At 40.6% G+C, this 17,402-nt stretch overlaps 1 protein-coding gene across 1 annotated transcript in view; it reads left to right on the top strand.

Moving 5' to 3' along the window:
- The window catches only part of SLC49A4 (solute carrier family 49 member 4), a 71,856-nt gene extending 56,647 nt beyond the window's left edge, over positions 1 to 15,209 (top strand). Inside the window, exons 8-9 of the mRNA XM_026118445.2 lie at positions 4,581 to 4,763; positions 8,095 to 15,209. Of these exons, the coding sequence (XP_025974230.2) occupies positions 4,581 to 4,763; positions 8,095 to 8,210 (299 nt within the window). The 3' untranslated portion in view covers positions 8,211 to 15,209. The remainder of the gene's footprint in view (positions 1 to 4,580; positions 4,764 to 8,094) is intronic.
- Positions 15,210 to 17,402: the final 2,193 nt, after the last annotated feature.

Raw genomic sequence — 17,402 nt, 5'->3', positions numbered from 1 at the left:
AAAAGCCATTTAGGTCAGTGGGGATCCTTCCACTGATTTCATCTGGCTTTGGATCAGGCTCTGTAGTTATGAACCAGTGTATTAGTAAAAGAAGGTGGTATAATTTAAGAGTAAATTGCTAAAAAATGTTGTAAGTCATCTTGGAATTCTCGAAATTTGTTTGTATGTCTGAACGACTCTTGAGATTTTTTTCTGCTGTGTTGCAAGCTCAACAAATAAGTGTACGCTATCATGTAAGTCTTTCCCTGTTCTAATTTCCTTTTTTTTTGCTCTGAAGCCCTTGCTAGAGCAGACAACTGGGGAAAAATAAACTCTGATTTTGGGACGTAGGCATGTATTTGCCATCCTGCAGCTGAAGACCTGCAGTAGCCAAGGAGGAACCTAACTTTTTGTTGATTTTTTTTTTTTTTTTCTTTTTGTGCTAAGCCACCATAGCAGCGTCAGTCCTGAATCATACCCTGCTTCATCTTAACTAATAGCATCCATGATGCTATTGTTAAGGCACTTATGGTTCCTTGTTTCCTTTTCAGCCAGTAGAAGGAGAATGAATACTGAGGAAATAGCATGGGTTGTCTCACACCTCAAATGTGACTATTATGTGACTCAAAACTAGTTTAAGCCTCCTGCCAAGGCAGCTCCAGGCCAATTTGCTAAAACAGCTGTGCTTCAGTTGGGAGTTTTGCCTTTCCTGTTGTAGTGGCTGATCTGTAAAATGGCCGCTTAATGCATGGAAGGATATTTAAAATACGATACTTCAATGAAAGTGGTTTTAAAAACAATGTCATTATTCATTGTTGTCCAGAACTGCCACTATCTGAAGCAGACGACGCTTACCTTTGCACGTAACTTCATATGCAGTTAATAACTTTTCATAAGAAAAGATCTTTTTTTTTTTTTTTTTTTTATATATATACTCTAGCATGACACACTTTGGCAGGCTTCCCCAGCATATGCTTCTGTCCAGGCACAAGCAAGCTAGTTGTTTGTCTGTGGGCATAATATTAGTTTCTTGGTAAATCTTTTTTTTTTTTTCCATCAGCACTTCCATATTCTTATATTGATTTCCAATAACTGTCATCAAGATTGTCTTAATTAAAAAAACATTCACTGTAACTTTAAATGCTGTTCTAAAGAGTCAAACTGTGGTACTTGTTCACGTCCATTCAGTGCAAGGTCACTGTAAAAGGCAGTAAATGTTCTCCGTTACTGGGTGGCATTCTCCCTGCTACAGTGTCTTGGAGCCCTTGAGCTGGAACAGAAAGTGCTCTACTTTGTGTGTGAAGCAGAAGGGCAAAACAACTTTTGAACTCATCTTTATCTGGCTTCTTCCAATTACTTATTTTTCTGAAACTGCATATCTTATCTTTGACTTTCTGTGTATTGACCAATTGGATCTGTGACTTTCAATCTCCAAGCTGGTGCAATAAAATTATTTGTATAGCACTGCGGAAGATCCTGGATGGTTTGTAGAAATATCAAATAAAAATATTTTCCTGTCACTAAAATGTGTATCTGTTAAGGGAGAGCTCTGTAGGCTTTCAGATATTTAAGTTTATTTCAGAGATGGTTTTTTTGTGGTTTACGAGTTAAGATGTCATTTACCATTAGGTCTTAGAATTTATCTTGGCATCCGCAGGAAGCGATATTCTGCCTATCCTTTTGCTCTGACATTTCCTGCTTCGGTTTTGAAAAATGTATACATGCATAAATATATACATATGCCTTGTTTTATAAAGAAAGGTGTTGCCTCTGAATAGATTGCAGAGCATCCCAACAGCATCCCAAAGGAAGCGATCATTGCATAAATATCATCTGTGATCTCAGCAGAAGGATTTTATAATTGGTATTCAGCAGACAATTCTGGTGTCTGCACATAAGGCAGATGATATTGGGGAGGGGGCAGAAAAAGATAAGGCTAAAACTGCTTTGGTCATGGTAGTGAAGTGTGTGGTGGTGGGTGCATTTACATGACTAATGCTGTAGTGACAAGGAATGTAAGGTGGGAATTCTGAAGTACAGAGTTACTGTATTTGCTTGATTGCAGTCTTGTCCTTTTAGTACATTTTAGTAAGCGATGAGCAAATGTCATAATTCAACTTGCATATTTTAGATTAGCAAATTTATTTTGAAGGTTTTTATTTGTTTTATTGAAACTTCTGCACCTATTCTATACCCTAAAATTTGAAGCCATGATCTTTTAAATGGCTGTCAATCTCAGAAGCATATTTCTGCCATCTCCTAAGGCAAATCTGAATTTTTGGAAATTCTAGCTCTTGCAGTTGCCTCTATTCAGAGACATACAGTTCCCTTTTCCTAGGTATTGCTGTTTATGGAAGAAGTTTCAGTCTTAAGCAGACACATTGCCTCCAGCAGTATCTGTAGCCAGCTCCACTTTTGATTGTGCTTATTTCATCTTTCAGTAGCTTCATGACTACTGTTTCCACTGTCTGAGGTTTCTAATACAGAATTAATACTACTACCTCTTTTTCTGTCTGGAAAGTTCTGAAAAATTTCACTAGAAGTTACGAGTAACTATCTATAGATATCTTTAATTGAATTTAGTGAGGGGCAGATGTTCATTTGTCTTTAGAGATTCTTGTATTTCATTCATTTGTCAGTTTCTCAAGCCAAATCAAAAGGTTTTCAAATAGCTAAATTCAGTATATTTATTTGTTTATTTATTGGCTATGTCTGACAGCGGTTAGAAAGAGTTAGAGCAGTCTGCTGTGTTATTTGAGGTGGTAACCAGGAGCTGAAGGAGAGGTTTATGAAACTTGAAATACTGGTGAGGACTTGCAGCAAAAATCTGTGGAGATTATAACTAGAGAATCTATTATTCCGTTTCAGCTAGAAAACCCATTAGGAAGAGCTTCCAAATACACTTTTTTTTTTTTTTAAACTCTCTGAGAATGGTTGAACATACACTGCATCAATTCCTTTGACTTTTATTCTGCAGTTTATAATAAAAGAATAAGAGGTGAAAAATGACTTTTTTTGAACAACCCAGAACATTGTGGCATATTTTAAAAAAAGGAGAGAGGGGAAAAAAAAAAAAAAAAAGCCGGCTGCCCCCTCCTGAAGTTATGCCATCTATATAATCTTTCTGATACTATTCTGTCCACTTTTTTCCTGTCCAAGCAAATCCTTCAGTAGAGAAAGAAATATATCTTTGTGCCTTGGAAGTAACCCACATCAAAAGAAGGATCTGATAGGCAGTCATTTCTGCTGTCTCCTAAAGCCTTTATCTCTCCTCCATGATTCTTCATATTTTAACAAATGGCAAATTTTTTTTAAGCCGGAAGTTTCGTGCTTCTTAACAGTTTCTCAACTGAAAGATTCAGCAATGCTTAATAGAAGATGAAGTGGAGGCTTTTCAATTCTCCCCTTTCCAAGATAGAAGAAAGTAAAGTATACTGAAAATGCATTTTCTGTTTTATATATAAATATATACATGAAAATGATTCTGTCTAGGTCTTTGCACCATACTGCAGTGAGGAGTTGGTATGAAATATGCAGTAATTTCCCCATGACTTAGTAACATTTTTAATCCTTTTTTTTTTCATTTTTCTTGTCATTTTTGTAGAAATTTCAGGAATTATTCCAGACCTTTTTCAGTATTCTAATTGTCACAGCCCTCCCTCCCCCGCCCCGACTGCTAACCTCAGTTTGAGTTTATGGAGGCTGCAGGTCTGGAAATACTCCCCCTACAAGACAGTATTTAAGCAGGGACTTAAATTTCTTTTGAACTAATGCTACTAGACTTATCTTTTTTTTTTTTTTTTTTTTTTTTTTTTTTTTTAAGTCTTTTACAGAAATAGATATAATAGGTATATTAATAAATAATATAGGTACTTTCAGCATTTACTGCACTGCAAAGAATTTGGCAGTGTCAGAAATCGTAGGATAAAATATCAGAGACTACCGAAGAAATGTCTGTATTATTCTGTTGCTCATCCAAGAAAAGCAATAGTTCTGTAGTGGAGAATAATCTGCTTTATCAAATAATGGCCTATTTCTGCCAGGCACTGGATGCCTTTCCCTTCCTATTGAAGCTGAGAGGGATTCAACATGTTACAGGTCAGGCTGTGATGAATACTAATGTCTTAATATTTGGTAGATCATTAGTATTTATTTGTAAAATGAAAGCAAAATTATTTCTGGCCTTTAGCATTAAGGCGAAAGGTTAATTCCATGCCCTTTTCTAATTCAGTGCATTAATTGCTCCCTTTCTAATTATGTGCAAGACAATAAATAGTTCCTGTTCGCTTCGGAGAAATCGAACTCTAGGTGACACTTTGCATACACCACTTCCTGCTTGTTTATAAGTGCATTTGAAACCATTGAATGTGTCTCTGTGGGTTTTGTTTTTAAAAAATAAATCAGTATTCCTGTTTTTTTCCCCCCAAATCAATGCATATATTCTGCCTAAAACTAGTGGGATGTGATATGCGTTATGACACACAGAGGTTAAGAAATGTTTATCTATTTTTCAGTTACTCGAGTATTAATACTCTTGACACCTTTGAGTATGACCAAAAAAGACAATGTGAAATTAATAATTGTTTTTATTTCTTTTATAGCTACGCTGTACACATCCTGTATTTTGCTGGGTATATTCCTGAACAGTAGCGTACCAATATTCTTCGAGCTCTTTGTGGAAACGGTCTACCCTGTTCCAGAAGGAATTACCTGCGGAGTCATTACCTTTTTGAGTAACGTGTTTATGGGAGTGCTTTTGTTTTTCCTCACATTTTACCATACAGGTAAGAAATATGAGCTACTTTGAAAATATAATTCTCCATGAAGACATACTCTTGTCAGTGAGAGGAAGATTTGTGCATAGAATTTACATTAATAATCAAAGGTATGAATCCCCCTGTGCATCAGCAAGGGAAAAAAAATCTAATTGTTCTTCTGCAGATGCATGCTGCTAGTACAATAAAATGCTTTGGCTCAAGATATATAGTCAGATTCCACTTAAAACTTGCTGTAGCCAGAAACCATCAAGATATACACTGTCATATTTTTATAAAGGCCTGGATAATGCTGTGACCATTAATAATGTTTTTATCTATGTGCATTCAAAGCCACAATAAAGCTAATTCAATCTTATGCTTCAGGGGATAAACTTATTGCCCAGGAGGGGCAGAAGAGGAATGCCCTGCTTATGTTCAGCGCTGCTCAGTTGGCTGGGCATATTGCTGAGGGTGAGAGAGCATGTCATTTTTGGATCACTGCTCAGAGATGAAACATTCCTTTAGATAATCCCGTGGCCCTAATGAGGCAGAACAGCTTTTTGTTTGATATTTTCATCAACTTCTTGATAGACTTCTTCATAGACCTTTTTCTTCTCTCATGCTGTATTGGCTTCCTTGTAATTCCTGACCATAACTTTCAAGTTGCTATTTAGTAGATTATAAAACATACTCTATTACTATAAACTGTAAAATAAGAACCAATGTTGCTTTAAAATAAAAGTGGTCTTTATTAATGCTAATGCATTAATGCAAAATGCATTTGCATTAATGCAAATTTTTGTTTTAAATTTAGTAATCTGTGTAAACATTTGTTTTAAAAAATTTTGTGTCAAGAGGCAGTGTTTTTGCTTTGGAAGCGATAAAAAACTGATCACTTTTATCAGTGATAACTGATGAAACTGGTAACTATCATCACTGCATCTAATTCTTAAGATAGTGTCTCCTAACCAAGAGGAGACTGACAAATTTTAGAACGAATTGTGTTTCCAATTATGAGGGCTACAGCGTGGGCAATTTTTCAACATTGTGTTTCTTTCTGGCAAGTAATTGTATGCAGGATAATAATTATATTCTTGGTTCTGTCCTGTGAGTGTAAATTGAGAGAAATATGAATTTTTTGATATTTTGATTGAACTCCATCATTGTAAAAAATGAATTCTATCTATGCTTCAGGTGATGTGATATTTTGTTTTAACTTTTGAGAGAATATTGTTTGGTTAATATTAATTGGCATGAGCTATGTTCACGTACACTATTATTTGCAACATTTACGGTGGAGCCAAAAAGATTGCCTGAAATACTTCAGGGATATTTTCAGCATTTTTCAGAGTAACACTCCAGTGTTCTGAATTGCTTAATAATGAATTATTGGGATACAGTGTGTTGTACTGTTCTGATGGTCTGACCTCCTTCCAACTGAAGAATTATGAGAGTGTGAACTTATATAGTGTATTTGGGGCCATTTTATTCTTCCTCTAGTACTTCTTTCTATAGCAGGTGTAAGTAAATGCAGGTTAGGGTAAACCTAAAATTAGTATATTCATACACTTGGAATCTTTTCTGTCTTTCTCCTAAGGGGAAGAAAAAGTTGTGCTCAGGATGATCCATTCACAGGGATGCAGCATCACCAATGAGATCAAAAGTACAAGTGCTTATGTGATCTCTAGAGGTGATCGATGCTAGCTGATGCTTTTGGCTACTTTAATAAAAGAAAAGTCCTTTACAAGGTGGATAATGATCTTGAATATCTGCCTTTCCTTTGATTCAAACACATCCTCTAATGGCATTTAAGAAGCTTACAGGTAAACCAGAAGTCGGTGAAATTCAGCTTGTTCCTTCAGTCTTGCTTTTTACACCAAATAATATTTGAGTAGTTTTAATTCTGATTTCTCTCTCTTTCTTCTCAAACTCTGATATGCAATGTTCCAATTACGAAGGCTGTGTAGGAGCCAAGCCCTGGAAACTTTCCAGTGCGTTGAAGATTTTGATCCAGCTAACCCGATTAAGAATGGGAAATTTAAGCCTTTCAGAAACCTTAGCCTAACTTCTAGCCCTGTATTCCAAGACCAAAAGCTCAGTCTTTGGATATAATTTCATCCTCTTTTTCTACAGTGCGTTCTAAATGAAAAACAAAAGCAAATCAACATTTAATTTGATGTGATCAATGTGCTAGTGTGAATCAGCAATGTTCTCAACTTTTGAAGCACAAAAAGAGATGAAGGATTTACAAGTAAAATTTGGTGTTTGGGGATATTTGGGTTAAAGAATGTTTAATCCAATTAAGCAGGAGTGTTGTTTTATGTAGAAAATAATAGTGAAGCATTTGCCCATTGAATTCTGGGATTACATAGCATAGTCTTCCCCAAACTAAGAAACATTTTATTAAGGTTTTAACAAGATTACTACCTTAAAAAAATCTAAATTGTTTGGGGAAGTGGTGGTGTTGAATGTTGCCATTTCCAGGGAGTTGATCTCTTAGGCTTTCTGACTTTTGTCCTTTCCATTGTATAATATAAATTGTGCTTTCTTTCTTTTAGCAACATGTATTTAAGAAAATAGCATTGTTGAAGTCTTTAGTACGATTAATTCGGACCTTGAGGGAAAGTTTAGATTCTGTAAAATTCTGAATAAGAGACTGTCCAGCAAAATTGATGCTTCTTCAGTAAGTTAAGACAGATTAAAAAAGAAAATGTATTATGCTGCAGTTGTTTCTGAATAAAATTGCTAAATAGTAGTCAAGTATCAAGCGATAGAGAGGATTTATTGATTTTGGAACAGACACTTTTAAGAGCAGTATGTTATGTCTAACAGCTAAAAAGAGGCTTCTGAAGAGCTGCTTATGTGACTAGTTTTAAATTGAATTCATTGTGCTACGTATACGTTCCTTCTGAGGAATTTAGTCTTCCTCCCTCCCCCAAACCATGTAGCAGGTTTGATTTTAAAAAGTCTAATTCTGCTTTTGCTTATGCTTTTAATTTCTTTTTAGTTTTCAACCCACAGAAATCAAATAGCTAATGAGAGTGTTCAAAAGTGATTTATTCTCCATTAGTGATCATAGTTCCCCCCCCCCCCCCCACTGGCATGTTCAATAAGGAGGATTAATATTGTCTAGTGGGATTGGCTATATATGTTTTAAAAGAAATCCATAAGAAGTCTCATAATCCATGTTTAGCCATTTATCCATTGCAGAGTTGTCATAGTTTTGTTAAGAATACAGTAATTTACTTCAAACCCATCAGCCGTGTTTCTAACTTCTAGTGTTTTAAGTTTTGGTAGCTTTAAACATGGAGCATGTTCCGTAAATCTGAAATTGAATCTGTTTTGCTGTTTTTTACAGAGTTTTCCTGGTTCAACTGGTGCCTCCCTGGGTCGTGTTTGCTCAGTCTGCTCCTCATTCTGTGCTTCCGGGAGTCCTACGACAGACTCTATCTCGATGTGGTTGTCTCTGTTTGATATCACAGAATTGGGGAAGGTTCAGAAGAGACCAGAAGTCAGTTTTGCAGTCTGCACACCCGCCTGGATTTGCACAGCCAAATAGAAGAAAAACCAAGAAATTACAAGACTTAAGAGTGGCTTTATTAGCGAGAATGAGGGAAAGGTGATTTCTTATGATCAAGACCACCTTGATTTGCTTTCATTACAAGGCAGATAAATGTGGAACTTGGGTGACGATGAAGCTACCTGAAATGCACAGATAGAATATAGCTGATTTACAGGTTCTAATGTCAGAACTTGGATCCTTTATTTAAAAGGCTGTTCATGTAGCAGTGAAACGTACAATTCCTTATGTGTGTGTGCGTGTGTGTCTGCCAACTCAAGGTTGTATTAGGTATCTGCACACACCGGGGTACCAGTAACTTTTGAGTCTTCTATCAGAATAGGCATAGTGAATAATCTTAAGAAAAGGAGAAGGAAAAAAGAAAAAGGAAAAAATCTTTTTTTAGAAAAATCTGTGTTTTAAATTACTAGTCATTTATATAATGAATGTCCATTAAATAGTTAAGCTAAAATAATTTGGTGCTTGTACACTACATTTACATTCTAATAAAGTTATTTCTGATATAAGACACTGGTACCAGGGTTTTTAGCCATACTAAATGTCCCAAACAATCCTTGCAATGTTGTTAGAGGTGTTTAATTATCACCCTGGAGCACGTGTATACTGAATGATAGCTATAGCTGCCACTAAAACCTGACTTGCACAGATAGGAAGTAGCCTCTGAAATACCACTGTGGTTCTGTGTGTCTTCAGTAGAAGCCATCTGTGGTATCTCAGAAGTTTACTGCAGAGTCACTGTTGGTAAATGTTGCTGTTTTTAAGGCCACCACTGTGTTACCCTTTCATCCCCCATCTCCAGTTCTACCTTTTTTACCGTGAAGACCCTAAATGCCCCTAAATACTGTTGGTGTGGGTGTTTGAGTCCTGCTGCTTCTCTTCTGATACTCTAAGGTATGCATGTTTTTTAGGATTAGTTTACAATTGAGGGTGCCTAAACAATATAGTTTGTTAATCTAAGTCTTGAAAATCAGTTTTCTGAAAATATTTTCTAGTTAATGAGGTGCCCCGATGGCGAAGAGACAATGAGAAATGACTTGTGAGTTTTGGCATAACATGGGAATTACAATGCCAGCTCTTTTTGTCAGTACTAATTTGTGGTCTTTCTGGCCCTTACTTGAACATAAATATCAAAGACACTTTGAATAGTTTTTTAATTCAATTTTAAACCTGCTAATATTTTCTTAATTATGTGCTCGTATTTCAGTTGAGCATCACTTACAATATTTCCATTTGTGTACTATGCTTTGTATTAGATTTGTGTGTGTGCATATTTATATCTATGTATTCACAAATAAAACTTATATATATTTTATATATATATAAGTTATATAAGGGTATGTGTTTACATAGGTTTATTTTAAGTAATCATGTCTCTGAATGGTAGTATGCCACTGGTTGTAACTAAACAAGTCACTGCTGTGAATGAAATAGCATACATACGCTGTCAGTGACATGATTTTTAATTTTTTTTGATGAGGTGAATGCTTTCCTATTGTAGCTATTTTATAGCAAGTGTGCTGCTTCAGTAGAAGTTTGATTAAACACCCTCTGCTCCTATGAGGGGCTCTTCTCTGCCACTTTTGAGCGACACGGTCACTGTAAACTCCCTCAAATACAACCTGGGTGGACTGAGCGCTACCTTTCAGACACGTAGCCGTTCGTTCCATCTTCCCTCCTTTTGCGGAGAGAATATGTCGTTACTACCTTCAACTCAGGAGTGTGCAGTAAAATAAAATAAGTTGTTCCACGGCATCTACTTTTATGTTTTCAGAAGAATGGATGTATTTACTGCAGTAAGGAGCAGGAAATGGACTTCACTTACTGCCTGTGTCAGCCACTAAAAGAGCTTTTCTCTCTCGAAATGGGCTCTTTGTAGACAACGGAACTAACTTAGGTTGAGATAACTAAATCGATCTAACCAGCACATTCAAAAGTGCTGGCATCATCCTTTTATTGTTTTTCAGATGAATGGTATTAACTGTCCAGCTTCTTTTTACTATGTTTCAGTGCCTGGAATAGTTTCAGTGTCCAGTAGCTGCTGCTACCTGTTGTCCTCTGCAAACCAGAGGGGCTCGCCAAAGGTTTGATTGGAGTTGCGTTGTCATGGCAGGACTGCAAGCCTGGATGGCTCTTTGGAGCTCTGCTTCTGCAATTTACCGTGGCTATATTAAGACTAAAATAGTGCAGTTCAGGCACTGTCCCGAGTGACAGATTTCCCATTCTTTCAGTGTCCTGAGTATTCTAAGATGGAGAAGCACTTGAGGCCATGTTCAGTCTGTCAGCTACTGTTCCTCTGTGCCAGAGAGCAATTCAAAATATTTGTCAGGGCTGCCAGATCCAGACTCTGCATATAGCTAGGGGAGAAGAGTGAGTATCTTGGTTTAGGCTCTCTCAATTGCTCTTCTGAGGCAGTGTGAATTGCTCACTGCTCTCCTGAGCTTCGATGCTCTGGTAGAAGTGTCTGTGTCTGCCTTGGGCACTCTAGTGCAGGGTCTAATTATGGCGCTCAGTGCCTGTACACCAAAATGCAAACATCACCTAGAGCTGAGCAGTACAACAGGGCTCTGCTGAAGACCTGTGGTGTGACTACAGGCACCGTTCTGCAGTTCACCCTCAGCCTGAATATCCAAGGAGTCTGATGGAAACCTGCCTGCCTAAAAACCAAGGGATCGCTCCCAAATTACTTCAAGTTCTGCAGCAGTAGGGCACTGCCGTATTCCATGCACACGATTTTGGGTCTTTAAGATTTTATCGAATTAGCAAGTCTGGTTTGGCACAGGAGGTGGGCAGTGCAGATGTACTTTCTGAGATGTCTAAGATAAGTTATCTACATCTGACATCAGTAGCAGGATTTTTCTTTGGAGGAGCAGTCCATTTCATGTCAGTACCCTAACTGAAGCCCATGGGAGTTATTTGAACAAGGGTTATCAAATTTGTCCACCCGTGTTCTGTTTTTCCATGGGTAAAAGCTTTCAGGATAATACTACTCTGTTGAAAGTGAGAGTTTAAGACCAGAGGGAGAGCCCTAAGCAGTGCTAAGGCACTGTAGCCCTACATTGCTTTTCATCTGGACACCTGGAATAACAATTTTTCTAAGTGCTGCAGAGCCTCTTGAATATGAATAAATGTGCTGTGTTTTGTATTGAAAATGCAAGGAAAGATGCTCTACAGTGACTATGCTCTCTTTAATAGATCTTCATTTTAAGTAGCTTTATTCTGGGCTGTTCCTTAGGTTTCTGCTTGGCTCAGTAATGGCTGAATTCAGGTGCCAGTTCAGCTGGCTCTTTCTTCTTGCTAACTCTTGAACTGTGTTAACTTTCATGCTGCTAATGAGGAAGCTAAGATTTAGAAGAACTAAGCTCCGCTTAGAGCACTGTTTACTATAGCTTTTCACTGTTTTTAACCATTAATTTCCCTTTGATTCCTTTGCCTTCCTCAGTGGCCTTCTGCTCCCTTCATGTAGTGTCTGTGCAGGTATTGTAGAGAAGCACTTTTGAATTCCCAAGTCAAATTTAGATTGGCCAAGCATCTATTTAATAAGCATGGATACAGTGATTTTTAGAAAACCCATGCAAGCAGGAGGAAGCTGCAAACCCAAAGGATTTAACATGTTCTTTGTACCGTGTATGTAACCAGATAGTCTGTTATAAAAACATATAACTGTAACTTGACTGAAATTTATAAATTTGGCTCCTACACTCATGGAGGCCAAACTAGTGATGTACCATGCACTATGTATTCAGGTTTGCAGCATGGCTGAGGTATTGCAAATCATCTGACAGGTCTAAAATGGGAGTGGGATGTCTTAAGTCTTCAAGTGGGTTGGAAAATGCCAGGCTGCATCTGTGCTGGCATTCATAGCTCCACAGAGTGATAGGCTGATGGATCAAATGCGGGAAGGAGAGGTTTCTATAGGGCATTTAGACACTGAAATACTGGGTTGAGTTGATCAAATCCGTCTAAAACTTCAAGTTGCTTGGTGACAGCAATGTTAACACCTGGCTTTTTCTACAGTAATGTTCGTTAAACTTAGCAAATGAATGCATAGCCTTACATTTAAAAAAAAATAAAAAGCAATGAATTGATTCATATGCATATATTGACTGCTACTAGAAAGGGAAGTGCTGTTCAATTTGCGAGGCTTGACTAAAATATGAATGGGGATTATACAATTTACCCAGTGGATTTAATTGTCCCATAATGCTATGACAGCAGGGTTTTTTAAATTGTTAATCTAGCATTTCTTATGTTGGGTCACTTGAAAATCTTAATTACTATTTCTGGCAAAGATTTTCCTTGTTTTTTTTTTTTTTAATGTTTCATTAGTTTTTTTTTTTTTTTACTGTAGGTATAGATCATTGCAATAATTTAGCAAGATAACTGCTACACTTGTATGAATCTGTATGTTGGTATTTGGTATTGATTTGTATTTGGTATCAGAGAGATAGGATGTGTGTGAGGGTGTGAGAGAGACTGCGAGGGCACGAAGGAGAGAGGAGGGATGGTGGAAGTCACAGACATGCAGTCGCGTAAGGTTAAATGCTGCCCCCTGAAGCGAGCGGGGACTTGTGTGTTACCTGCCGTGGCTCTGGGACGTGGATCGCGGAGTTAAGGCTGTGGAGGAGGTGGGCAGGTGAAAAAATTAAAAAAAAAAAGAGTAATTGCTGCCTTCCTTCTGACTCAGAGACAGTTTTCAGGCTTGCTCCTTCCTGCACGTGTGTGTGTGAGAGAGAGATCAAAAGTATCAACATACAGTTCATTCATTTCTCTGCAGTTATTACTGGTAAGACGTTGCTTGTGGGCGGCGTAGCAGTATCTGTCTTGCTCCATCATGGAGTCTGATTTCGGATGGCCGAGACCAATATCAGTGGAGGCAGCAGCCACAGTAACATCAGAAGATGATGTCAATCTGCTTATAATTTTCACAGTTTGTGCTTCAAGACAGATGAAACAGTAATAGAGGAGAAAAACTCTGTCCAAAATTTTGACAAGCAGAAGCAAATACTTGCACAGATGCTCCGGCTCTGGCTTTCCCTCAGGATCGCGGTACGTTTGGAGCAATGCGTCCCAAGCGGAGTGGCTCCTGCAGGAAGCGTTCGCAGCAGGACTGCGGGGAGAAGAGGTCGGTGCCGAGGAGGAGGTGGAAGGGGCCGAAGGATCTCCGTAAGACGTTATGTTCTTAGGTGTTTGGTTTATGTGTTTTCTGTGGCCCGGTTTGAGCTGTGTTAAGGGGATCTCGTCTTCAGGGATACCTGCTCCCTCCGCACACCTGTGAAACGCCACTCAAAATCCAGGCTCCTAAAGTTAATCCCTTTTGGAAATTTTGGCTTTCTGTTTTCTTAAGCTAGGCCTTCACCTCACTCCTGACTCCAGTGTTCGGATGAGCATTTCACAAACCTGCCTGTTCCGGTGATGTGGTCTCGTGGCACTTTAGGAAATACATTGCTGAGCTGGTGGGTTAGTTGCTGATGCGTCCTCGAGGTGTTTATTTGGCACAGTCTGACCTAGCATCGAGGAGAGCGGGTGGAAATTGTCTGTCTTCCTGGTGTCTTCCGACTGCTTTTGCTCAAATACCTTTTTTGTGCTGCTTTCGGGGATTGCCCTCGGAGGTTAGCACAAGGTGGACGAAGGGGGTTTTGTGCCATCTTGGATGGCTTAAAATCCGTCCTGCTGTGCACAACGCATGCAAACTCTCAAGGATGAGATTCTTAGCTTTGTTTTGTCTGCGACATCATTTGTGCTGGAACAAATGTTGTTTTGGCACTCAGCTTCAAGTGACACATGCAGAAGTACTTTAAAGTCGCTGGTTTTTCAAGGTGTAGCAGCCGAGGAACGTGTGACTTGCTCTTTTCAATAAAAGCCTTTTCTTGCACGGTGTCGCACACCGCTCGCTTCCCCCATGTGATTTCTTCACTTGTATCCAGACAGGTTTGTTGTGCTCACTTTGTATTGCTACGTGAAGGAAAATATCATGAGCAAATTGTTTGTTTTGTTTTTAATGAGGCGCTTTTCCACTTCAGGCTCAGGCCACTCCTCCAGCCTTGCTCCATCTGTATGTAAAAGCCAAAAAACCCCTGTGTTTTCCCTTGCAGAGGTGACGTGTGGACTTGTGATACCGAGCGGGTGTGCAATGGCTGTAGGTGCGTTTCCCCTGCTGGGATCGGGTTTGGTTATTGAACAGCTGCTTGAATTTATTTTGAAATACTCGCTGCCCTTTTCTGCTACGCCGCGTGTTGCAGTTGCCCGCGCACCTCGTGCGGGGCCCTGGGGGCAGCGGCGCGGGAGAGGCCGAGGCACCTCCAGCTCCTTCCGGGTGCCGAGTCGCGCGTCAAAGCAGCGCCGGGGCCGCGCGTCCTCCAGCTGCAAAACCTTTGGTTTCTGGGTTTGAGGGTTTTTTCCACATGTGGCTGCCCGCCTATCTGCAGGACCCGGAGAAATACTGATTAAAATCTCTCTTGCTTGCGAAGTTTAACATCTTCAACGATGCATTTTAGAAATAAAGTATTTGATAAGGTGGAAAGACTGGCTTAGGGTCAGGGATTTTTTAAATTATGTTAGCATATAGAAAAATAAGAGGGTTTTATGTGTTGGAGTGCATCTTTATAAACAATCCTCAAACTGTAAGACTGTTCAATTTTACTGGAGTTTGTATGCATTTTACTTTTGTAAATTTTTAATGATTTGATAGAATTTTATTTTAGGGCAAATTCTACTTTTTGTATGCAATATTCTGATGTGATGTATTTTTATTTTTCAGAAAATAATGTTTGAACCACTATATACTTGTAGACGTAACACATCCATCATGTCATTTCTTTGGAAAACTGGAACCTTACCGTGGAGTGCGTGCTACTTGGCGTACCGGGTGTTGCACATTAAAAGGATGACTCATATCTCTCGCCATTATTATTCATTAATTCTGAGGGGGGATGGGGCCTATAACAAAAATTGGGGCTGAAAGCATGGAGGTGACGCCGAGGAGCCTGAGGTTGCTGGTGGGACGGGGAGGTGGGAATGGAAGAGGAAAGGGCTTTCTATGGGCTGATGGTAGAGGGACTGCTGGAGATGCGCCCAAAACACGTCCTCGCTCGTGCTCGGTGGAGAGCAGCGTCTGTCTGTCCGTGGCAGCGCAGCCCTGCAGAGCACCCAGCAGGGACCCTGCGTGCTGCAAGACTTGCTGTTCCTCGGCATGGTTTTGCTCACCCGACTGCTTAAACAGCAAGGGGTTGGGACTCACAAACAGGTCCCCGCCGCAGACTCTGTCTCACCAGTCTCAGCCAGGTGGTGATACCTCCTTCCCATCACTTCACCTCTTTCTGTCTACATAAATTACAACTTTGGTGGCCATTTCGTACCATATGTGCACACACAGGATAAAAGGAGTGACAGACTCCACAGATGTCTCGGCTCTATTGGGATAGAAATCACAAATCATCCTTTGGGGATGAGTGGTCTCTCTTGGTCTTTCCCTTTGCCACCTGCCCCTGAGACACTGCTTGCTTTCTTCGTCCCTTTAGTCATTTTGTGGGGGCTCTTGGCTCCCTTACAACATTTTTGACTCCGATTTCACATCCTGCCTCATCCGCGTTCAAGCCTGCAGGTGCTGCAGACCAGTTGGGCTTGCTGGCTACTTTCACTAATATTTCAGTTCATGCTTTTGGAAATGAGAGCCCTAATAATAACCTCGCTTGTGTTTATTCTTCACTTAATTGAGATGGACTCAACCTGGGGTCTCTTGATGTTTATTTTCTGTGACCAGCTCTTCAATAACGTGCTGACTACTCACTGAGGCAACTCTAAAATAGCCTCACGTCCCACTAGTGCTCTGCAGAAATCTGTCAACTCTCGGATCGTGGAGTATCAGGGCCCCACTATTCTTAGTAACAGCCACTTTCCAGGCTATATATGGGAGCTTAAGGCTCTTCTAATGATACAATTCCTGGTCGTATTTATCTTTGCAGTGTTACAGACATTTCTTCCCATGGACAGATCGGGGCCCAGGGTCCCTCTCACATCCCTAATGTGGTTTTGGGCATCAGCCGACCCTCTGTGCTCATCCTTCCTCAAAGGGATTTTTAACCTAGTTTCTCTTTTATCTTTGCTGTTGTTCTAATCTATGGTCTCCCTGACCTGTCCTCGGCACGGGTCCGTCCCTCCGTCTGCCCTGCCGCGCCAGCCCCGCTGCAGCCCGGGCCGTGCCGGCGGCTGCGTGACCACCGAGAGACCCGGGGGAGCCACCGGCAGCGGCTGCGGGGCTTTCGCCCGGCAGGCGAGGTGCTCGCGCTCGAGGCGCCCGCTGGCGCCGATCGGCGTGTAAATGGAGTACATCAGGAAAATGATTTCTGCCGAGCTGCTAGGAAGAAACGCGTGAACAAAATAGCTGTTGCTAAGAAATGAGAAAACAGAAAACAGCAACGTGGCTGCTGCCAGAGCAGTAAAAGCGTATCAGCGCTGTGCCTGGTCTCTTGTACCCATCGCTTGCTTATGACGGCAAATTAAGCGCTGCAGAAATGGGAATCGCTTCTGCCGTGGCCGCCGATGCTTCAATTTGTGGAAATATCGAACGTTTCCGCGCGCTGCTCGTCGCGCTTGGAGGGAGCAGCCCGGCGCTGGTGCCAGCGTTTCCAAGACGGCAGCAAACAGGCTCCAGGGGTTCGGAAATGATGGGAAGCGCCGGGCTGGGGGGCGGGGGGTCGAGCTTTAAATGTTTGCTAGATACTTGAATTGCTTCAGTTCCTTCAGTTTTTCAGAGATACCAAGCGCAGAGGCGACAGGGAGCTGGGGCCAGCAGCCGAATCCCGGCGTTTCTCGCGCAGCTGGCCAAAGTCTCCGTACGGTCTCCATAGCTTTAAAATTAGCGCAAACCAATCTCGCGTGACCTCGAGTTTGTGACACGACGTGGTCAGCGTAGGGGCAGTCGCAGCACAGGAAGGATGCTAAAACCCTCGGCCGCGGTACAACCCTCATCCGAATGCGCAGCCGGGCAGAGCGGCAGCAAGGGAGCGTGCAGCCGCGTGGGCGGTCACGGGCCGGTGGCGCAGCGTCAGCGCCCCAGGCAAAATCACCTCGCCCCGGGGTGGCTGCGT

The sequence above is a fragment of the Dromaius novaehollandiae genome, chromosome 7, assembly GCF_036370855.1.
Source record: "Dromaius novaehollandiae isolate bDroNov1 chromosome 7, bDroNov1.hap1, whole genome shotgun sequence".
NCBI lineage: Eukaryota > Metazoa > Chordata > Aves > Casuariiformes > Dromaiidae > Dromaius > Dromaius novaehollandiae.
This window is presented reverse-complemented; position numbering and strand designations above follow the sequence as displayed.